The sequence below is a fragment of the Dunckerocampus dactyliophorus genome, chromosome 2, assembly GCF_027744805.1.
Source record: "Dunckerocampus dactyliophorus isolate RoL2022-P2 chromosome 2, RoL_Ddac_1.1, whole genome shotgun sequence".
NCBI classification, from domain to species: Eukaryota; Metazoa; Chordata; class Actinopteri; order Syngnathiformes; family Syngnathidae; genus Dunckerocampus; species Dunckerocampus dactyliophorus.
The window spans coordinates 3,644,994-3,669,853 of NC_072820.1; the positions used below are offsets into that span (position 1 = coordinate 3,644,994).

At 42.3% G+C, this 24,860-nt stretch overlaps 1 protein-coding gene across 3 annotated transcripts; it reads left to right on the forward strand.

The window, feature by feature from the left end:
- Positions 1-1,675: 1,675 nt before the first annotated feature.
- LOC129177102 (cysteine-rich secretory protein LCCL domain-containing 1-like) lies at positions 1,676-23,394 on the forward strand. Of its 3 annotated transcripts, XM_054767878.1 has the most exons (15): positions 1,676-1,883; positions 3,230-3,533; positions 7,539-7,657; positions 8,638-8,770; positions 9,416-9,531; positions 10,797-10,897; positions 14,387-14,557; positions 14,669-14,729; positions 14,817-14,883; positions 16,140-16,270; positions 16,352-16,395; positions 16,459-16,531; positions 16,621-16,690; positions 19,133-19,266; positions 19,503-23,394. In XM_054767878.1, exons 2-15 carry the CDS (start codon positions 3,267-3,269, stop codon positions 19,552-19,554), a joined length of 1,539 nt encoding a protein of 512 aa, XP_054623853.1. In that variant the 5' UTR covers positions 1,676-1,883; positions 3,230-3,266; the 3' UTR covers positions 19,555-23,394. The 3 variants fall into 3 exon arrangements, 2 of the variants coding, with proteins under 2 accessions (XP_054623853.1, XP_054623852.1); XR_008569574.1 differs by lacking the exon at positions 16,621-16,690; XM_054767877.1 differs by having other exon boundaries at positions 16,352-16,531.
- Positions 23,395-24,860: the final 1,466 nt, after the last annotated feature.

The following is a 24,860-nucleotide window of genomic DNA, read 5'->3' on the forward strand; positions in this document are numbered from 1 at the left end:
CAAAAAGGACATTTTGCAGGAGGAGCTCAGAATCACAGCAGATATGATCTAAAATAAATCTACAGTTGCTACCATCTTATGACATCCACCAAGACTGAACTATGTGAAAACTTACGCAATGCACGTAGCGCCGACGTGAACGTCATATCCGGTTACGAATAACATACATACTGTAAATAAATAGAATAAAACACATAAAATGCAGTTATCTTTCAATGTAAACAACCACCGAGTGCGATGATGGATTAATCTAGAGCAGTGGTGTCCAAAGTTCGGCCTGGAGGCCATTTGCGCCCGCAGCACAGTCTAAAAATGTAATTTAACAAGGAAACTTTAAAAACAACAGCAGCAAAAATGGAAAAATCAATCAAAAGTCAAACTATTAAGATGTAGTTAAACTGTAATCTTGCAAGGCAAAAAAAACATAATTTCACAAGAATAAAGTCACAGTATGAGGAAATATTCAAGAAAAAAGTTTTATTGTCAAAAACAATGAATAAACTTATAATTTTTGGAAACTTGGGTTTGGGGAAAATTCATAACGTGGGAATAAAGTCAAAATATTAAGAAATTATTATATAAAGAAAATATACAAGAAGAAAGTTGAAATATTTTGAAAATTATATATATAAAAAAAAATCAACAGCAGCAGAAATTTTACCAGAGTAAAGTCAAAATATTAAGAGAAAAAAAAAGTTTTCTAATGAGAAAAAAGTTGCAATTTTATGAGAATAAACTTGTGAAATGAGAAAAAATATAATTTTAGTAACAATGTTGAAATAATGAAAAAATACATTGTTCTAAAATATAAAAAAAAAAATATGGGAATAAAGTTACAATTACAAGAAGAAAATTTACAAGAGGAAAGCCGAAATGTCTGTGATTATGAGGGGCACTCTAAACTAGAACCAGTGGTGTACGATGTTTGTTGTAATACCTCGAGAATAAACGCAGAATAGAAAGGGGGAAAACATTTCAAAGTGTAGCTATTAATAACGGGAGGGAACCACAAGGGGTCGCACTCTCACCACTTTTGAGCTGTACTGTACAGTACTGTTGAGTAATGCGTGGGAGTCAATTACTATAGTCTGCGGTCATCTTTCCAAATAAGGTATTTTTCCACTAATGACTTAATTTGGAAAAAAATGTATGCAGTGAAAAGGTAATAATTGCATCATTTTGTGATATTTATTGTTGTATTTATATATTTTTAAATTTTTCACAAATAACTTCGTCACCAATTTTTTGTTGTGTGCCCCAATAATTAGTCCTGATTCTGATTATGATGACGATTAACAAAATAAAAGCAACCACTCAATAATCCTGAACATTTTCAAGTAAAACGTGTCGGCGTCAGTATCGATATCGAAATCTCTCAACAGCCATGACAAAGATCCAGTTTTTTTAATTGATATTTGGTAATTAAGTACTTTTATGAAGGAGTAATTCTGTTACTATTTCAGTTACCGTCCGGGCAAAGTCATTATGACTAATCGCGTTTTTTAAAAAGTAATTGAGTTTGTAAGCCGTAGCTTTGTGACGTCACACAACCGAGTCCAACGCATCCCCGCGGGTGCGTGCGGGCGCGTGGCCAGGCGGCTGGGGGCCAGGCAGGTTGCGGGGGCGTGGCCAAGTGTGTTGAGCGTTGCTAAGGGCAAACTTGGCATATAAGTGCAAAATGAGCGGTGGTCCCACGCAGCCAGCAGCGTACTGCGTGACCTGAGGAATTCGGCAGGTACCTATAGATACTTCAGAGCTTCCAAGTGTGGAGGCGGCGAGCACTGCGAAAGCTGGCGATGGGGCGACCCACTGGATCGTAGAAGATAAATCCATCAGCACCTGGCCCCTGTGAGATATTGACATCATCTTGACCAATCTGACAGGTAAGCTTGTGCTCTGATTTGTCTTGATGTTTCGACATAGTATAACATTTACTGGAGATACTAACAGGATTTGCTTTCATGTGTTCAGATAAGATTTCAAATGCTTTACATTTCAATCAGCGCGTGCAGCTCAGTCAGTTTGTCATGGCCAATAAATCTAGCCTTGTGGTGGAATATTACGTGTGAAAACTTACAGTGGTCCTACTGTGAGTAGCGATGCTGTGACCTGCCAATGCACTCAAAGCCCTTCAGAGCTGCATTAGCCTCTCAGTTTCAAGTCAACCTTTCTATAATTACTGTATTGCTAACCTTTAGCAGCAGTAAAGATCCAAGGTGAGCTGCTACAGTACCGCTAAACTGCTTAAGAAGTGTTAAATACACATATTCTATTGGCTGTTATTAGGAATCCTAATATTGTTGAGTGTAAGAAAGTTGCATAAAGTGGGCAAGAAATTCTCCCTCTAAATTAGGGGTGGGCGATCCTGCAAATTTTGGTATCGTTTCGATACCAAGTAAATACAGCTCCAGTATTGCTAATACGTTTTACTTGAAATTTTTCAAGCTTGTCGAATGAGTTTGTGTTTTTGCCTTTGCAGGTGGTCCTCACACCATGTTTCGTGGTTCCGAACTCCTTCCCATAAGTTGATAAAAAACTTAATTTTGATCCGTAAACATGAGACTCACCGGAGAAGTCGTTGCAGCATGCTCTAAGGAAGAATGACATCACTTATTAGTTAACTTTTTACACGTCATTATGTCTCCCAAGCGGCAGTGCGCCAAAGAAAAGGAAAGCCATCACCATGGAAGTGAAAATGAACATCATGACCATCAATATTGGCCGCTTTTCTGGTCCCACCCGCTCAACTGTCGCGACCATCACTTGAATGCTCATGAATGCTAGAGGGGTCGTGGATTCTGAGCGCTGTCACAAAGAGATCTGGGAGGAGAAGAGCGGGTTATCCTTCCAGACTAGACTTGGACAATATTAAAAGAGGGTAGAAAGGCCTGATGGTGAGCGTCTGGTGGTTGGGCCTGCGTCTGTGTGGCCCGGCCGGGCACAGCCCAAAGAGGCAACATGGGTTCCCTTTCCAGCGAGCTCGCCACTCATAGGAGGGGCCAAAGGGGCCGGATGCAGAGTGAGATGGGTGGCAGCGGAAAGCAGGGACCTTGGCAGCCGGATCCTCAGCTGCAGAAGCTAGCTGTTTCATGTCATTCTTGTATTTACACTTTGTATCTCGGAAGGGAACTCGTTCGTAACCCGAGGACCACCCGTGTATTAGCTATAGATACATACGTGTGTGTATCCGCCCATCCCTACTAGAAATCACTTTCTTTTCTTTGCGCAGGCAACCAAACATATTCTTCCCTGAAAAATCACACACCATGAAGCCGCCTCTTCCATTTCCACGCTGGTTTGGAGCGGTAAGCTTGTGGCTGTGTTTGGCCCAGACTGTCATGCCGGCGGTCCTCACCAACTCCACGCGATTGGAGTCCCTCTTGGACAAGTACAGGGACAAGGATGAGGCGTGGTGGACGGCCAGGACAAGAGGAAAGCGAGCCATCAGCGAGGGGGACATGCACCTGATCTTAGACCTACACAACAAGTTGCGGGGTCAGGTCCACCCTCCAGCCTCCAACATGGAGTACATGGTAAGTAGCCTGTTTTCATTTCATTTGAAATCCGTGTGCTGATACTCATTTCAAAGCTTTTTCCAATTTCAACTACTGTTTGTGCTCAGGTCTTGATCATTGGCGTTGTCACTCTATTGTTCTGTTCTTTTCTGGGGTTTTGCTTGAAACACTTCCATGGAAATCACTCATGTAGGTTTTGCGTACAGTAATCTTGCTTACTCATAACTAAACTAATAACGAAACAGCTGTCAAAGCAAGACATCTGACCTGCAGGGTTCAGGGTGCCGGTGTCCAATGTGCAAGATGCGTCAAAAATGCTTGCGTGTCATTCACTCATTTGTTTGGAAGTAGGCTGGAGCTTCTCTCACGGATATCTGCAGCTGTGTGTCGGACGGCACGTTAAGTCCCCGCTCAAGCTTGACAAAGTCGGCCAGAAACACTTGGCATACCCGTCGTGGCAGCGTTGCAAGCGAATAGCACAGAGAGCAAGAGTGTGAGGTGCATTCGCAGACATCGGGTTGTTAGAATATTTTCCACTGTCCGCTGAAAACACTTCCCACCAGTTGAGAAGCGCTGGTTTAGAGTGTCCAATTAAACTAACACACCGTTTTTGGAGTGCGGGAAGCACACCTGTCAGCTAGGGATGCTCCGATCAGGGTTTTATACTAACGATTCCGACACCGATCTTCCATGAGTGAGATGGGCCGATACCAATCACACGGATTAAGTCTTTTCAATGTATTTATGATGAGTGGTATTGATCAGTGCCACCCTTAGACAATTTCAACGGTCCCTGGCAAATAGGTAATTTTAAAAAAGAAACTTTTGGGCGGATTGTCTTTTTTGGGGGTTTTATCCCCCCCCCTGTAAATCTGTCAGGTTTCAGGGGTGTCCAGCTTTCATCACTACTATAGCTGGCAACTATTTGTCGTTTAAGTATGACTGGCAACATTTCACTGCTGTATTTACCAAGCACATCGCCACTCAAACAGTCTTTATGCTATTTTGTGCTCATTTGTCATTCTATAAAGGGATAAAGTCTGAATTCCATCCATCTTCCATACCGCTTATCCTCATTAGGGTCGCGGGTATGCTGGAGCCTATCCCAGCTGACATCGGGCGAGAGGCGGTGTACACCCTGGACTGGTCGCCAGCCAATCGCAGGGCACATATAGACAACCATTCACTCCCACATTCATACAGATGGACAATTTAGAGTCACCAATTAACCTAACATGGATGTCTTTGGAATGTGGGAGGAAACCGGAGTACCCAACGGAGATTTGAACCCAGATCTTCCCGATCTGATTGTGTGGCCAACATGCTAACCACTAGGCCACCGTGCGGCCAAGTAGGAGGTAGGCGGATAAACACGCTGGCATGGATTGGAGTAGTCTGTGTCAAGCTGTCAAACTGAAACCATTGAGGTTTACAGACTAGCGTTGTCGGCTCAGTATGGGTGTTGGCAACCCTACGTGACACAGCACACACGTAGGGTTTGCCGCCGCATGCCGATGGTTTTTTTCTGATCGACTTTGACAGGAATTCATTGGCATATGCCGACCATGTGTTTTTTTTTAAACTGGCCGATACTGATTGGTGGCCGATCGATCGGCGCATCCCTACTGTCAACCCTCCCTTGGACTGTCCCCAAGAAACCCCCATATGTTGTCTTATTTGTCGCCCTCCCATTTAGTTTACTGTAAATGTCCTGTATTTTATCTTTCTTCCAAAAAAAATCCTCTCCTGCATCGAGGCGGAAGGAATTTCCCTTATTTTCCGTAAAATTTCCCTTATTTTCTCATGCAAATGTTGACAGCTGTGATGGGAAGAAATGGAGGTACCCCGAGTAAACCCACGGGGGGGAGCATTGGGAGAGAACATGCACACAACACACGGAACTACCTGGCTGCGAGGCAGACATGCTAACCGCATGCACCACTATGCTGCCCTTCACGTGTCCTTCCAGGGTTTGCACCCTGTTTAGTGTTTGTGTTTATATAGAATACATGTATTTTTAACTTCATCAGTACACAGTAGAACGACACCGTGTTGTAGTATCATCAACGCAATCATATCCTCATGCTTTCATACCCTAGCTTACCCTGCTGGCGCAGCTGCCGTGCCGTCCTCTTCTACCCCGTTATCATTTCCTGATCTGCATGCCTTCCCTTCTCTATCCCTCCCTCACTCCTATCGCTTTACTTTTTCAACTGCAGCCTCACAGTCTTTTCCCTGCCTCAGCTCACCTTCTCTCTCGCCATCCCTGCTCACTGCAAATCCTGGGAAACCAATGTTATCTTTCATTTGATCCTCCGCGCATTTCATTTGGGGTGCCGTGGCGGTCAATGTATTTCAAGTCTGTCAAAGCTCGCCGTTTGAAGTGAAGGCCGTGTTCGTGTAAATGTAGGTTACGTGCACTAATCCACTGTTTCTTCAGTGAGGGGTACTATTACCGATGATAATGATGTGGTTGATGAGGGCCAAGTTGGAGGTTTGCAGGCCTAAGGGTTCTTCTCCCTGAAACTCTTTGTCAATACACAGCAGCTTTGTTCATCAAAAACAGAAACCACACCCTTTCTTGTACGTTCCATTACAATGTCAATGTAAATGACGCCTTTTATGTACTTCAGATTGGGAAAACAGCAGGTCAGGTGGTAACATGACATATTTCTTACGTCTAGAACAGTGGTGGTCCTTTATACCCTCGCCACACTAGAGGGAGAATGTGCCAGAATGGCGTCTGAATGAAAATTTGTTGTTTTATTCCTGGATAATCAAAGTGCATTCTAAAAATTCTGACTGAATTCTGACTGCATTCCAAATATTCGGGCCCATTCTTGTAGCCGGACTGAATGTTTGAGCATGCTAAAGCTTTCGAGGTGGATTTGAAGTGGAAAAGTGTCGAACGGCATTGGAAATGTTACGGTATTCCAACAGCATTCCAAACATTTTGATCGCATTCGGGGGAAAAAAAACGCAGCCAGCTGCCGCTGAAACGTCGCTATGAAGCGGCGCCTTATTCACATCACTTCATACGCCAAGGAAGAGAGGAGCCAAGGTACCTCCACCAGCGGCTGCCAGCGTGGACAGTGCAGAGATGCTGACACCCAAGAAGCCCGCTGGAACATCATTCACCATTGACACCTTGCAAGGACACGCTGGAGGGATTATGTCTCACAGCTGGCCAGGGAACGCCTTGGTGTCCTCCTGGTGGAACTGGAGACCGGGAAGTCTAGACTTCCCTACTGAGACTGCTGACCCCGTGACCCGGATAAGCGGAAGATGTATAATTCCGAGAAGGAAATTGACAAGAAAGTTGAAATTGTAAAAAAAAGAGACAGCAGAAACGGAAAAAACAGCTGTAATTTTAGGCGAATAAAGTCAAAATATTAACAGAAAAAAAGACACAATTTTATGAGAATAAGCTCGTAATGATATGAGGAAAAATAATGTCATTTTAGTAGCCCATCCATCCATGTTCTGTGCCGCTTATCCTCACTGGGGTCACGGGGGTATGCTGGAGCCTATCCCAGCTGACTTTGGGCGAGAGGACTGGTCGCCAGCCAATGACAGGGCACATAGATAAACAACCATTCACAGTAGTTCACATTTAGTAGCATAGGTTGAAATATGTATAAGTTCTTAGCAAATATCAAAGTGGAAAAGGCGCATCCTTTCCTTTTTCACTATGTGGCCCTCACTGGAAAACCTTTGGACACCTTCTGGACTACATGAATGATCTTGGTATCAAAGCAAAGGGGGGATTTGGAGTGTTCCATATTTATCATACAGTGCCTTTGCTACTGTGTAGGTGCAAATGAAGATGCTCCTTCCGTTAGTTTTTGCGGTAGAAGAAGGATATTCGTACATTTTGAACAGCGTTCAAACGGCACAGAGTTTGTTGCGTTCGTCTTTTGTCATATGAAATGATTCACAAACATACGCTGGTTTCCGTCTGTTGGCTTGTTTTCCATGTTTGCCCGTTGAAGTGCTTGTGGCCTGTCTTTGTGTTCTCACCAGGTGTGGGATTACGAGTTGGAAAGAAGCGCCGAGCACTGGGCTCATACCTGCCGATGGGAACATGGGCCGAGCTACATGCTGACGCAAATAGGCCAAAACCTTGGAGCTCACTGGGGGAGGTGTGTATACAGAAAGCAGACATGAGAGATGAAAAACAATGCAGCGTATCTCTGTCCACCAGGGCCAACATGGTACGGCCACCTCATGGTAGCTCAGTCCGCCTTGCAGCATGCCCACGGCCCGCTGCCGTTGGTCCTTTGATGCTCATATTGCTTGCAATTCCTTACCTTTATTATCTCTTTTGTGATCTCATCCCAGCCGCTGCACCAGGAAGCTCACTTGCTGCTTCATCATGTACATTTGAAAATATATATTTTTTATTTTTTTAAAGGAGGACTTTATTCCCGTAACATTATAACTTTTTGCACAACTTTTTGTTGTATATCTCTCATATTATGACTTTCAAAAATACTCTTTTTTGTTTAATATTTCAACTTCATGCTACTAAAATTACGTTATTTTTCCTCATAACATTACCTTCAAGTTATTTTGTAAAATTACGACTTTTTCTCATTAGATTAGAAATTTTTTCTATTTGTATTTTGACTTCATTCTTGGAAAATTACTGCAGAATTTTACATTTTTGCTGGGATTTTTTTGTTTTCTTGTTAAATATTATTTTTGACAATGTGCCGCAGGCTGCACTTTGGACACCCATGTTGTAGGAAGTATTTTGTCATGTAACATTTTTCTCTCATGAACTTTAAACGTGTTGAAATGATCATCTTTGAGTAACGTTTGAGTATCTCATTGCCGGGCTGAGGGTCCTGGTTTTCGGTCATCAAAATGCGGCTCGATGACGGTTGACAGCAAAAGTGCAGCCAATATTGATGAGCATTTCTCGTCTCTCTGAGCTTTTTAAGATGTTCATTTGGTTTTGCAACTGCAGACTGAGTGCTTGAGTGTACGTGAATGAATGTCAACTGTTTTTATTGCTTTCCGTTCATAAAGCTTCAGGTGACGTGAGCTAACACGAACATCTTATTTTATACATGCGTTGTCTGTGATCCAGCATAAGACCCCTCCTTCATCTCCTCAGGGACCGTCCTCCCACCTACCACGTGCAGGCCTGGTACGATGAGGTGAGGTACTACAGCTACCCGTACTCCCAGGAGTGTAACCCACACTGCCCTTTTAGGTGCTCGGGACCTGTTTGCACTCACTACACTCAGGTAACGGCTCTCAAATGTACCGTGCATGCCTGCCAGACTAAATCATGTCTTCACCATAATACAGATTTTGGTATTGGGTGTAGTTTGTAACTGTGGTGGCTCCTGTGGCTTTTGTTGCACGTCAAAAGAAATCTCCAAAGCACAAAAGTGCCAAGTTAAATAAATAAATAAAAACATAGGTGTAAACGTAACTGAAACATTTGCAAACATGATTTATTTGGACTACTTTGGACTGTGTTTGTGGGAGGTCTTGTGTGTTTTCTCTCCATATTTCTCTGCACTCTCTAATTTCCAGAGCCTCCTCTCAACCAGTGGACCTTTTTTGGAGTGAAAAAGAAAAAAAGAAAAAAAAAAAGTTGAATTCATGGGATAGCTACTCAAGGGCTTTTATTTATTTTGGCTGACAAAACGCCTTTTCAGCTTAAATGCTGGTGGAGCTATAGCGGGAGTCGAAACAAAACAGGAGACTGTGCCACTGCAAGACTCCAGAAATGCTGGATCTGAGATATTCCAAAATTCGACCCACATGTGATTAAATCCGTGTGATACACTCGTCCTGCTGTAGCATTGTCACTCCAGGCAGTAAGTATCAGCTTTGTAGACTACGAAGCTGAATACTGTGTGTGCAATTGGTTTATTTTCTAGTTGGTGTGGGCCACGAGCAATCGCATCGGCTGTGCCATCAACGTGTGTTACAACATGAACGTGTGGGGAATGATCTGGGCGAAAGCCGTCTACCTGGTCTGCAACTACTCCCCACCGTAGGTTTTTGTCTTCCAATCAGATCCAGCTCCTTTTTTAAAGCGGTTGCACGTACAGTCGTCCCTCGTTCATTGTCGTGAATTGGTTCTAGATCCGACCACAAAAAGTGAATTTCAGTGAAGTAGGATTCCTATTTATAAATGGAATGTTTTCCTAGTTAGAGCATAGAAAACCTGCTTAAGACCTTCTAAATATTCTTTTTTTAGCATTATTACAGCCTAGTAGACATGAAATGACACTCGTCTGGTCACTTTTACTCTATTACCCAATACAGTAGACATAATAAGACAAAGTAAGACGTCTTCGACATACACAAGACACTACGTTAGCACTGACAGGATACTCGGCGTCTATTGTCTCAGTGTAACATTCCTGACACCTGGTCGCCATTGTAGTACTACTAACATTCATACAGGAGCTGCTGTCAGCCACAACTCACGCCAGTCACTGGCAACCTCCACACACAGTTGCTAACACTCAGCAACTCTACACTAGCCAGCTGACACACACGTCACTTCCCGAGCACCGCCTCTTAAAGGCACACACAATGTCACAGACATTACACTACACAGTGGTGTGAAAAAGTGTTTTTCGGCATGTTTGTCAGACTTAAATGTTTCAGATCATCCAATGTGGCTGAATAACAACAATTCTGCAAAGATGAGTGGGCCAAAATTCCTCCCCAGCGCTGTAAGAGACTCATTGCAAGTTATCACAAATGCTTGATTGCAGTTGTTGCTGCTAAGGGGGGCCCAACCAGTTATTAGCTTTAGGGGGCAATCACTTTTTCACACAGGGCCATGTAAGTTTGGATTTTTTTTTCTCCCTTAATAATAAAAAGTTTCATTTCAAAACTGCAGTTTGTGTTCAGTTGTGTTGTCATTGACTAATATTTACATTTGTTTGATGATCTGAAGCATTTAAGTGTGACAAACATGTAAAAAAATAAGAAATCAGGAAAGGAGCAAACACTTTCTCACACCACTGTATAACAGCGTCTAAATGCCTTATATTCAGCCATTTTTATGATTGATCATGCTTCATTTGGGCCAAGAATACATACAATTTGCTTGAACACTGTCAGCATGTGTTGTGACTAATAGCAGGCTGCAGTCAACCACGAAGCAGTGACCATTTATTAACTAATTTCTGTTTGGAAAAACCGAAATAGCGTGACGGAGCGACGTTTGAACTGCAATGTAGCGAGGTACGACTGTATAATCAAAGCGCGTCATGTTCATGTTCATTTCTTTGTTTCTTACAGCGGCAACTGGTGGGGTCACGCTCCATACAAGTATGGCGCTCCTTGTTCCGCTTGCCCAGCCAGCTACGCTGGGGGCTGCAGGGACAATCTCTGCTACAAAGGTGCGTAGATACAGTTTGGCTTGAAACCGCCTTCCATTTCCTTCAAAACACAAATCAAAAAAAAAAACGTCTGACCCCAATGCCCACTGCCAGTGTGCTGCGCCTTTGTCCTCGCATGTTGCTTGGAAACCGTCACCATGTGACCCGCAGGACTGTGTTGGGAAGTGTTCAGACCAGGAGTGTCCAAAGGTGTTCCAGCGAGGGCCACATAGTGAAAAATAAAAGGATGCAACTTTGTCACGTTGATATTTTGGAAAGCAACAAGTTATACTGTGTATTTAAAGAAAAAACTTTGTCATATTGGTGGGAAGCCCTTTATTAATACCAACTTTGCTCTTTTAGACATTTTTTCCCCTTTTTTAAAATTCCAAATATTTCATAAATATTATTTTTTTATTTTCTCCCCGTAATATTATGAATTTATTCCATAATATTTTGACATTATTCCATTAAAATACGTTTTTCTCCAACCTAGTTTTCCAAAAACTACAACTTTATTTTGTTTTGTTTCTTTCTCATAATATTACACCTTTAAAAAAAATGTCCTTTTTAAAATATTTAAACTCTACGTTATTAAAATGACATTATTTTTTCTCAGATGCAATTTTTTTCTCTCATTAGAATACGACTTTTTGTCTTAATTCATTCATTTTGATTTCATTCTTGGAAAATTACAGCTGTTTTTTCCATTTCTGCCATTTTTTTGTTGTAATTAGCACTTTATTCCCACAATGTTTTGACTTACAACCTAATTTTCCACAAATTACAACTTTATTCGTTGTTTGTTTTTTATGATATTACAACTTAAAAAAAAATAACATCACGCTTTAATATTTCAACTTTGTGCGACTAAAATTACATCATTTTTCTTATTACAACGTTATTCTTGTGGTATTACAATTTTTCCTCGTTAGATTACGACTTTTTCTTTTAATATTTTGATTTTATTCTTGTAAAATGACTGCTGATTTTTCCATCTTTGCCGTTGTTTTTAAAATGTTCTCAATATTTCAACTTTCTTCTTAAATAATCTTTGTCAATTTCCTTCTTGTAATATTTTTGACTTTATTCCCATAATATTTCCCAAACCTAATGTTCCAAAGTTTGTGACAGTTTGGTTTATTTTCCCTTTGATGCCTTACTTCCGGTTTTCGTGCCCTTATTTTGTATTTACTTCCATTTCTGCTCCATTCTGCGTTCTCATGCTTTGCTTCTCTGTTTTCCCGTTTTTCCCTGTTTAGTTGTTCTATTTAGTTCACGTGCAGGCGTCTCAGTTTGTCGGAGCATCGCGTGTGTTACTGCTCTTTCGTTGGTATCCTGTCGCACGGCAGCAGTCCTGGATGAATATACATTTTATCTGTAATCGGGTCCCATCGCTCGCATCCTGGGGTCGCCGCCACAACGCCAAAGCCAGGATGTGACAAATACAACTTAAAAAAAAATGTTCTTTTAATATTTCAACTCTGTGTTACTAAAATGACATTCTTCCTCCCCAGAATATTGTGTTTATTCTCATCAAATTGCAACTAATTTTTTTCTCTTAATATTATGTTTTCATTCTTGGACAATTAGAGCTGTTTTTTTCCATTTTTTTCTTGTAATTATGACTTTATTCCCATAATATTTTGACGTTATTCTCATCACATAAGTTTTTCCGCAACTTAATTTTCCAAAAATTACAACTTAGATTTTTTTTAAATAATATTACGACTTAAAAAAAATGTCTTTCTTAAAAGACTTCAACTTCATGCTGCTAAAATGTTATATTTCCTCGTAATATTACATTATTCTCGTAGCATTACAACCTTTTTCTCTTAAAATTTTGACTTTATTCTTGTGATGCTTTTCCGGTTTGCTGTTTTCTTGTTAAATTAGATTTTTAGAATGTGCTGCAGGCTGCAATTGGCTTCCAGGCCGCACTTTGGGCACCCCTGGTTTAGATACTGCGTTACCCAGAAGGCTTTGTGCTGTAGACCAGTAAAGGGAAGAAGGTATACCACGAGTGAGTACGAGGGTTGCGCTGTTAGAACAATGAAAAGTTGACATGTCGTTACGTGTTGCTGTTCCTGGCTTGACCCGGAATGAGGATTTTTATTTTTTGATAAAATGGGAAATTTACATGAGATGTTTTCAAAATGGGAGAGCAATGGCAAACAAGGGTAGGTGAATTTCCTGGTGAAAACTGGAGGGTTGACAGGAAGTGCGGCCGTATCGTATTTTATTGGCCCTCAGAACATTGTAGAAAGAAAACTAAACAAACAAAAAACAGAAAAAAGAGCAAAAAGGCATTTCTGACACAAATGTCTGCCTTTAAATTAGGGTTGTGTGATAATATCAACCACCGATACTTATCGGCCTGATATTGACATAAAGGTGTGATATCGGCCAAGATCGGCATCGTTTTTTTCGCTACATTGAAAGCCGATATAGAGCTTTTACCGTCAACGTTGCAGAACTTCAACATCAACAACAATGAATCATGTCGTTAATACTGTGCCGCTCGCAAGCCCGGGAAGAAGAAGTAACTATTTATTTAGAAGCAGAGTAATGACTGAGCTCACAACAAACTTACCTGCTCCGTCGGAATGGCGGGAGGGTTATCATTCCACATACCGTTCTTACGCACGGTGTTGTTAAAGGAAGAGCCAAAATACATCACACAGCAACGTAATAGGTAGACAACAACAGACAAGACACTACCAACAAATACGTAATACATTCATTATCTCCTCAGAGATGGGTGGAGGAGCCAGCAAAACAAGTGTACTCATTTAAGAGTATTGTTACTTTACTACAATTTTACTCAAGAAAAAGATATGTGATGCTACGCATAATCGGTATCGGTTGATATCGGAATCGGAAATTGATAGTTGGACAATGTTGGCGTATCGGCTATCAGCAAAAAAGCCAATATCGGACATCCCTACTTTGAGTATATTCAACTCATTTTGTTTTGTTTTTTAATGAAAATAAAAACATCACCGTATTTTTTTTTTTTTTTTACGTATTTCCCAGACTACGAGTCGCATCAGTCAACAAAAACATTTGCATTTCTTTACACATTTATTTCACAAAATTCAAGACCAAGAAGAGACATTTAACGACACAATAGCACACAGAACAACAAGCTGGATAGGTGTCCAGTATGTTAACGTAAAAACTACACAATAGCATAAGGAACATACCTGGGGGGCTGAATAGGCTAAATGAACATAACAAGCAAGCCACCGGTAAGCTAAGTTCACCGAGTTCCCGATCCCACGACACAGAATTCTTCATCACGGTAATGTTCGCTCCTTGGTTCGCGTCTGTCTGTATGAATCAACATTTAAAAACATGTTCAATTTTAAATATTTGGATTTACAAGCCGCCAGCCAAACTATGAAAAATAATGTGAAAAGGTCTGTAAAATATGGTAGTAATCACAAGCGCTTCCCCCCCTGACAAACGTAACAAAAGTTCAACATGACATGGTACCGATGTTTTCAGATGGGGGTGTTGACAGGCGTCCAGCTCCAGAGACCGAGGAGACCAACTACATTGAACCAGAGCCGGATGCAGTGAGAGAGAGGGAGCCCCAACCCAGGGCCCAAATACCAAACCCTTCACAGCCCTCCGAGGACGTCGACAGAAACCGAGTCGTCAGCACTGAACAGATGTGTAAGGAATGTTCCTTGCAGTGTTCCTTTTCCCCCCAAACGGGAAGGTTAAGGGATCATTCCAACAGGTGTTACTCTGGAATTGTAACTGTGAGCCACGTTCTTCTTGCAGCCCAGCAGATGGACTGTGACACGAAGCTGAGGGATCGGTGCAAAGGCACAACTTGTAACAGGCACGTTCATGCTTGAGATTCATGATGTTCTTCCTACGATCTCAGTTCTGCAACACCGGTGACCATGTTTTAACTGACCCTGCCCAGATACGAGTGTCCACCCGGCTGCCTTGACAGACATGGAAAAGTGGTTGGGAGCACATTTTATGACATGGTAAATGATCACCAACACTGATGCAACCATTGTGTTGCACAGTGGAACCTGTTTAAGTTTACCCTGTTTGGACCAAGTCATCCAACTCATGTTCTTATTACTTCAAGCACACGTCGACAGACACGGTCAACCGCACAAAAGGGGTCATTTCTATGAAAAACGGGTCAGTTTATGTGGACATGTGTTGTAGTATTGTTAAGTTCATCACCAGGTGTGTCCTATCACATGCTTATTCAATCAATAGATAGCACTGAATGCTTACACTCACTTTCAGATTGGGTATAGGATGGGTTTTGCCTGTGCAGACTGCATTTAGAGGTGAAAACAACATGAAAACCAGAGAGCTGTCTGTGGGTGGAAAACAAGCAATTGTGAATCGGAGAGAACATGGAAAAGCAATCAGAACCATTAAGAGATCTAATTCAGTGGTGTCCAAAGTGCTGCCCGGGGGCCATTAGCAGCTTGTTGCAGACTGTTTTTTGATTGGCCCACGGAAAATTTGAAAAAAAAAAAAGAAAAACAGAAAGCAGTAATTTTCCAAGAATAAAGTCAAAATATGAAGAAAAAAAGTCATAATCTAAAGAGAAAAAGTTACCAAGAGAATAATGTTGTAATATTATGAGTAAAAATAACGTCATTTTAGTAGCATAAAGCTGAAATATTAAAGAAAAACATTTTTAAATCAAGTAAATAAAGTTGTAATATTACAAAAACAAACAAAAGTTGTAATTTGGAGGTCAGTGCAAATAGCTACGTAGCTAGCGTTCATTCTACACACACTTCATGTACTACGTCCAGTTAGCATTTGCTATCAAACATTACACATAAACAACAAAGGAACATGATTTTGCAAAAGACAATGCAGCCCAAGTCAAGGCAACATATTAAAAGCCTTTCAGCAATGGGAACATTTTCCAATTCATCATGAAATAATAGTTTCAAAAAGGGAAGTATAGAAAACATGCATTTCTAACAATTGACTTTTTTTCAATATAGCTAGCCGCTACACGTGAACACATAAGTTTTGTTAGAGATAGAAGGACATCTTAACACTCACTTAGTTTATCCATAATCACAATAATAAAGCTGCATTGAAGGAGGTCAAAGCCGCAAAATTCTAGACTTTGTTTTTGTTGATACTTCGATTAATCGATTATCGTGACAGGCCTCGCTAGTCGGCGTATGTGACGGGAGATAAGGTTTATCTGTTTAAACGATACCTTGCTGTGTGTTTTCTTGCTTTGCAAATGACCCAGCAATCCAGCGTGTGTGGAGCTGCGCTGCATGCCGGCGTCATTGACGATGATGGAGGATGGCTGGATGTCACCAGACTGGGTAGAAAGCAGCAATTCCCCAAGTCGCACAAGAACGGCGTGCAGTCAATAGGGTATGAACTCCACTCTAGTGCTTTCTGGCGCCGCAGTAGAATGTGTATGACGTAACGTGGATTTTCATTTTAACGTCACAGGAAGAACAGAAGTGCCAACTCCTTCAAAATAGAGTCGGTGCCAGGTAAGAAGCAGTGTACGTTTTCCACGAGAACCTCTCCGTTATCATTGTGTTGTTTCCTTCTAGTGAAGGCGGTCTCATGTGACACCACCGTGGCGCTGTTCTGTCCGTTTAAGAAACCTGTGCGACACTGCCCGAGGTGACCCGACGACCTTATTTTGCTGTGACTATCCTGTTTTGTTCAAATAGACGGGGATTTTGAGGGGATCCTGGGATTCTTTTTTTTAGGTTGTACTGTCCCAGGAACTGTCTACGTGTGAGTCAAGGCAGAGTCATCGGAAGCAAATATTACTCTGATGTAAGTCATCAAAACATTTCGTTAAGGACGCTCTGGTTTGATGCCGCCGATTGGTGAAATCCAATACCGATACCAATCACATGGATTAAGTGTACATTTTTCAACTGATTTATTAGGAGCGCTATTGGCCGTGGGTTACGTTAGGATAATTCCAAGGTCCCCTGGCTGCCATGGGGCCCAAAAAATAGCTAATTGTTAAAAAATAAAAAGGGGGGCCCAACATGATTTGTTTTTCATGGGGCCCAGACTTCCTGGCTGCACCCAAGGAAGAATCAAATCACCTTCATTGAGACAAAAACATATTTGACTGTTTACCTCATTATGCTCGATTGTTTGTTCTTCAAATGGCGTATTAAATGAAAGATTTTTAACGTGTTATCCCCGCCAGATATTTTTCATTGTATGTGACTCTTCCGCACGGCAGACATGTTTGTTTTGGTTTTGTCACGCCTGCGCAGTGTGAAGGAAAGTGAGCGGGGAACGCTTCTCCAAGACATTCCAGCAAGACACTACACTGCACGCAGGCTGCAACCGTAGCAGCCAGACGTGATCGGCCTTTGCGGTCAGCGTTGAAAGGCATTCATCGGCGTGTGCCGATCACATGCCACGGAAATCGATCAGAGCATCCCTAATTTTGCCCCGGTTTACGTACATTTTCACTACGGCGTGCGTCCCGTCCTATTATTAATACACAGCGTGAGCCCAACTATGTTCTTAATGTATTTTTAATCACAAAATGTCCTTTGCGACTAACAAAGAAGCTCGCTTCCTAACAGCCGGAAGTCAGCTACATAGCCCGTCTATGACGGTTGACTCTGAAAAATGTTAACACAAAACTCCTTTTTATAGTTTTACATGCATAAAACAATTCTAAATGAATATAAATGATGAATGAGAGACATAAATGAGCTTTTAAGGTTATTTTTACCTTCAGTGAAGATGTGATTCTTGACGTCAGTGTTCCCAAAGACACCATGTGGCAGCCAGACACCACACGGACACCACCTTCCTGTTTTGCTAGGAGTTTCTGTTTTGTTAGGAGTTATAATGTTTCTCACCGTCTTTATCAAAATGCTGCCACTTGATTCTCCTTCACCTCAATAACCCAAAAAAATTGAAGAAATAAGTCACGGCAAAACAGTAAGGTGGTATCTGTGTGGTGTCTCGCTACCACATGGTGTCTTTGGGAACACGCTTCACGTCTTCAATGAAGGTAAAAGTAACCCACCCATCCATTTTCTATGCCGCTTATCCTCATTAAAGTCACGGGGGTATGCTGGAGCCTATCCCTGCTGATTGGCCTGTCTCCCTCCCTCTGTAACTGGGTGTTTAACTTTCTAACAGGCAGGCCCCAGTCAGTCAGAGTCCACAATCGCACATCCAGCTCAAGAATTGTGAGCACTGGGACCCCACAGGGGTGTGTGCTGAGTCCGCTCCTCTACACGCTCTTCACCTATGATTGCGTGGCCTCCCAGAACAACACCAGCATCATTAAATTTGCGGATGACACTACAGTCATCGGACTGATCACTGGTGGTGTTGAAACATCATACAGAAGAGAGGTGGCGGACCTCATAGCTTGGTGTCGTGATAACAATCTCCTTCTCAATACAGATAAGACTAAAGAGATGATCATCGACCCAAGAACAAGGGAAAAGGAGCCGCATAGACCCCTGTTTATTGATGAGACTGAGGTGGAGAGGGTGAAAACCTTCAAGTTCCTTGGCACACAAATCAGCGAGGACCTCACCTGGTCTCACAACACCCAACAAATTATGAAGAAGTCCCAAAGGAGACTGTACTTCCTGAGAAGACTGAGGAAATTTGGCATGTCCACCACAATCCTGAGTTGCTTCTACAGATGCACTATGGAAAGTGTCCTTACCGCCTCCATCACTGTTTGGTACGGTAACTGTACAACACGTGATAGGAAGGCACTCCAGCGGGTGATCAAGACCTCACAGAACATTGTTGGGGCAGCCCTCCCCTCACTGCAAGACATTTATAAAACTAGAGTCCTACGAAGAACACACAACCTCATCAAGGACAGCACACATCCACATCACTCATTATTCACACTCCTACCGTCAGACCGCCGGCCAATCGCAGAGCACATTTCGACAAACAATCATTCATACCTATGGACAATTTAGAGTCGCCAATTAACCTAACATGAATGTTTTTGGAATGTGGGAGGAAACCGGGGTACCCGGACGAACAGAACATGCAAACTCCACGGGTCCCAAGTTGAGACCATTTGAGAACCCGTGCTGTAGTTAACCATAACTTGCCTTTGCCAACAGTCTTCATTTTTAATCAATCAACAGTTCATCTTGAGATGCTTTTGACAACAGCACCGAATGTCTTGTGATTACATATCGTAGATATCAGTGATATCATATCGCCTTTTGTTTAACTCAGTGGTCAACTTATTTGTGGCAGAAATCGAGTATCTGCAGAGCAGCCATTCATGCTGGAGTCATCCAGAATGAACCCGGAGGATACCTTGATGTGATGCCAGTGGACCGAAGGAGGCAGTACAGTGGCAGTCACCAAAATGGCATCACTTCAGAGAGGTATGAACCACAGTGCTGATGGTGCTGGTTTTGTCTCATATTTTCTATTTAATACAGAGCAGGGATAAACTTGGCTAGTAATCCTTGGTACAGATATCCAACATTGCCGAATCGTCTCTGCCTAAACTTTGTACAACTTGATTTGAAAACATTAACCACTGATAGTGCTGTCTTTGCACAACAACCCACACATTCGTCCTCTATCAATCCCTTCCCTTTCTCCACGCTTTCTGCAGCTTACTAAACCCGACAGGAGGAAAAGCCTTCAGAGTGTTTGCTGTCATCTGAAACATTGTACCAAAGGACACACTCATCGGCATCGCACGAGCAGCCAAAAGGACCCGCAAGTAACCCAGTCAAGCACAAGGAAAACACACAAACTCTACACAGAGAGCCTCGAGCAGATTGGCATCCAGAACTTCCAGTACAATCCACTGCCACACCACACTGCCCACACACTCCCTAAAAGGTACTTTCATTTTGACAAGCCAAAAAAAGACTCCAGCACAAGAGCCACACACATTTCAAGTCTGGTCAAAATCCAGAACTTCGACAGCCTGCTGTGCCGTTTTGTGATAACTAGGTTGTGATTGGACCATTTCCTCCAGGGGGAGTGGTTAAGCAAGTTCATTTTCAAGTTGGGAGAATGACCATTGAGCTTTTACACACATCGGAAGTGTTTGGCAAGCTTTTATATGCTGGCTACGTACGCATAAAAAGTTAGGGATGTTCAACTTTCACGTAAGATTTCAGGATGAACTTAAAATTAGGGTTGATACCGGGCCGATATCAGCAAAAAACTGAGTGCAGTTGTCCCTTGTTTATGGCGGTTAATTGGTTCCAAAGTGAATTTCCGCACAGTGGGTTCCTTATTTATGAATGGAATATTTTCATAGTTAGAGCATAGAAAACCTGTTTCAGACCTTCTGATGTTTTTATGTTTTTGTAACCTTCAAGATTCAAGATTCAAGAGTGTCATTGTCATATGCATAGTTACACTTGTATTACCCAATATAGTAGACATAATAATAGAAAATAAGATGTCTTAGTCACAAATAAGACATTACGTTAACATTGACAGGATACTTGGTGGTAATAGTAGTAGAATGCTAACATTCACACAGGAGCTGCTGTCAGCCACAACTCACGCCAGTCACTGGCACGCTCCAAACTGCTAAATGCTAACACTCAGCAACTCTACACTAGCTAGCAGACACACACATCACTTCCCAGACCCTGCCTCTTAAAGGCGCACTCAATATCACAGATACTACACTACATATAACATCTTCTAAATGCCTTCTATTTGTATGTTCCTTCATTTAGTCTTTTTCATAATTGAAAATGCTTAATTTGGGCCAAGAATGCATTCAATTTGCTTAATTATGCATGTTTTTACTAATGTTTTTACTAATAATAGGCCACAAAATAGATCACAAAACTGTGATCATTTATTAATTAATTAATTTTTAAACAACTTCAATAGAGTGAGGGTGCAATGTAACAAGGGAAGACTGTATCAGATTATATCTACCTGTATCTAAAATCTCCCACATAAGCACTCCGATACATGCAGTCCATTTCCAGACTCCGCTCCAGCACTTCTATCCAGCAGCGCCCAGACAGAGCACATGTGATCGCAAAAACAGCGTGTGCTAACAAAGTAGCAAGGAGTAGGAGTGATGTTGGCCCCTGTGGCCGTATTTTTCATTAAAGTCTGAAAAAGATGAGTGTAAAACTTGTCATGCACAAGTTTCCCGTGGTGGCACCGACTCGGCGACGTTTAATACGGCCGAGCTCATCACACATCTGAAGCGGCATCACAAAAAACAGCATGAGGATTGTCGCAAGACCACGGAGGCGAAGAAACAAACCTTTGGCTCTCTCAAACAACCAACGCCATCGAAACATTTGCAAAACCGGCAAAAAGTCATTAGCGATAGCAGAAAATGCTGCTCGACGACCAGTCGGTGGTGAGTAATGTTTGAGTAATATCACTTGATCAAGCCTTTTCTAACGTTCCACACTACTAAACAACTATGTATGATTTGTACTGATACCAGATCAATATCAGCCAATGCTCAAAAGTTGCAATGTCAAATCAGGTACAGTATGTAGGATGATTTTACTCAAAATAGGATCATTTGAAGCTTCCGCTCTGATAACTTGTCATTCCCATCTGGCAACACTGATACCAATTCTAACTCAATCAGGGAATGTATCGGTCGATTCATGGATCACCATTCTGAATTTTACGGTCTATTCCTTGTTGGAGAACATCCTTCATCCTGAAATTTCACCCAAAAACCGAATATCCCTAACTTTTTGTGAGTATTGCGTATGTATGGTATTATTTTCACCGGAATGCAGTACTTCCCTTTTAGTACAACATTATTTCTTTTGAGAATAGGAATGTAGTAGGAAATGTCACAAGATCTTACTGAGATTAAAATGGGACAAGCCTTTTTGTGCAGAAAAAAACTGTCTCATGGTCACTCTGCCTGGGACGGTAATAAATAAATGAATGAACCACAATAAATGAAAATGAAGTGGATAACCAAGATATTGCCATGTGCATGCCAGTCTGTTTTCCTCGTCTCCTGCCTCCAAACAGGCAGGAAGAGGATTCAGCACCTTTCAGCACCTTGGTGCATTTCTTCCATAGAACAACTGCATGAACGCAGTGAGCCCTTTTGTCAGTCATGCAGTCTCGTTGTCTCGGTGGGTGGAGGCGGGGCTGCTAGCATACACACAGAGTGCAGGAGAGTGTAACGTAGTATAAATTAAATTAGTAGATTGCAATATATTGTTTTTTTTTAAATATTTCTTCATTGTACTTTTCTTACAAGTCATCTTGTGTCATTCTCGCAGATCCAATATTGTTTGTCTTGTTTCATACAGGAAAGGAAAAAAGAAACACATGAACTGTATATTTGTGTACATATTACATTCAAATGTTGTAAATAACATAGAAACTTGCAGAATGTGCTATGATATTTGTGTTGCTTGCATCATTCACTAATTTAACCAAGCAAGCATACACTGTATGCTTTTATTTTGGTAACATACTAACAGTTCCATTACATATATCCATATGTTAACAGTGAATGTTGGCCTCCGCCAAGGCTGCCCTTTGTCACTGATTCTGTTCAGAACTTTCATGGACAGAATTCATAGGTGCAGCCAAGGCGTCGAGAGGGTCCAGTTTGGGGGCCTTAAGATCTCGTCTCTGCTATTTGCAGACGATGTGGTCCTGATGGTCCTTTACTGGGGCGGTTTGCAGCTGAGTGTGAAGCTTCTGGGATGAGACTCAGCACCTCCAAATCCGAGGCCGTGGTTCTCAGTCGGAAAAGGGTGGATAGCTCCCTCCGGGTTGGGAATGAGGTCCCCAGGTGGAGGAGTTCAAGTATCTCGGGGTCTTGTTCACGAGTGAGGGAAGGTTGGAGCGTGAGGTCGACAGGCGGATCGGCGCAGCTTCTGCAGTATTGCGGTCGCTGTACCGGACCATCGTGGTGAAGAGAGAGCTGAGCAGGAAGGCAAAGCTCTCAATTTACCGATCCATCTATGTTCCCACCCTCACCTATGGTCATGAGCTTTGGGTCATGACCGAAAGAACGAGATCGCGGATACAAGCGGCTGAAATGAGTTTCCTCCGTAGGGTGGCTGAGCTCACCCTAAGAGATAGGGTGAGCAGCTCGGTCATCTGGGACGAGCTCAGAGTAGAGCCGCTGCTCCTTCACATTGAGAGGAGCCAGTTGAGGTGGCTCGGGCATCTAGTCCGGACGCCTCCAAGGTGAGGTGTTCTGGGCATGCCCAGCCGGAAAAAGGCCCCGGGGTAGACCTAGGACACGCATGAGGGACTATGTCTCATCGCTGGCCTGGGAACGCCTTGGGGTCCTCCTGGTGGAACTGGAGGAGGTGGCTGGGAACCGGGAAGTCTGGACTTCCCTACTGAGACTGCTGCCCCACGACCCGGACCCGGACAAGTGGAAGAAAATGGAATGGAATATGTTAACATTTGTGTTAATATTTTTTGAATAATAATAATATTTGTGCTACTTATCACAGCTTTTATTTTCAAGATTTCTTTCAATGGACCCCTGGCTGGCCAGGTATGTGCCTGACAGAATTGCAATAAAATCACTTTGTGAGAAAGAAAAAAAAATGATGTTTTTGTGCCTTGAGACATTGTCGAAAGCAGAGCAAACTAAACAAAACTGTTGGGGTTACGAACCAGAACTGGCGAATGGAAAAAAACACGAGTAATTGATCCTTCCATAATGTCTATTTTTGACACATGGCTCGCTCCTCCCCTTCCAAACCCTCGTGCTCGCTTGACGTTCTGCCACTCTTCACTCAGAAGCTCACAAGCTAAATGCTAAATGCACAAGCCCAGTCGAAGCCCTAAGCAAGCAACGCACTTATTAAATGCATTCAAAGTACAGAACGTATAGAAACTTCCCACTAGTGAATGGAAGATGATCCATGACGAGATGGAATTGGAGTCACGGTGTCGCCAGTCGCAGCACACAACTGTGGTGCATTAAAGGGCCGCCGAACAAAATCTTAACGCTTGATGAAAAAACATTACCAGTGAAGCATAAAGACATCAACATGTAAAAACGGTGTATGCTGTACATTTGACCTGTATTATCACATATTTATGAATAATTACCAACTTACGATCAATGAGATGTGATTTCTGTAGCAAAAAACATCCTATAATCACAGAAAAATATGGTATTGTTTTTTTCTGTAAATTTGTGGGGCCGTGAATACTGAATCATGAATGTGCAACAGTCATCAAAAAGACAGAAAAACACCTTACTTTCATCCCTGTGTTTGTCTTGCACACCGTATGGGGCGTTGCAAGGGAGGGAGAGACAGGCTGAGACAGGAAGTGTCAGTAATGAGGGAGTGGACATGCAGCCAATGTTGACGCAGACACTTTTTCTTTTCACTTTCCTTTTCTTTGATGACTTGGGAGATGGGCCGCACGGTGGTTAGCATGTTGGCCGCACAGTCAGGAGATCGGGAAGACTTGGGTTCAAATCTCCACTGGGCATCTCTGTGTGGAGTTTGCATGTTCTCCCTCCCACATTCCAAAAACATGCAGGTGAGGTTAATTGGCGACTCTAAATTGTCCATCGGCATGAATGTGAGTGTGAATGGTTGTTTGTCTGTATGTGCCCTGCCATTGGCTGGCGACCAGTCCAGGGTGTACCCGCCTCTCGCCCGAAGTCAGCTGGGATAGGCTCCAGCATACCCTACTGAGGATAAGCGGCATAAAACATGGATGGATGGACACTTGGGAGACACAATGAAGGGACAAAGTTAACTCGAGTAAAAAGAACAAAAGTAACGTCATTAGTTGTATTTTTTGCGTGCAGTATTAATCATTTCTGGGAGTGCGTCGTAAGCATGCAACCACAGTAAAAAAAAATGTAAATGAGAGCGAATAATCTCTTTTTAGCAATAATCTTTGACTGAAATCACATCCCACATTTCACCAGGGAACTTCTTGGTATAATATTAACCACAGAAAAAGTCCAGTTTAAATATGTAAATAGCTTGAGAAGGAAATGACCTCTTTT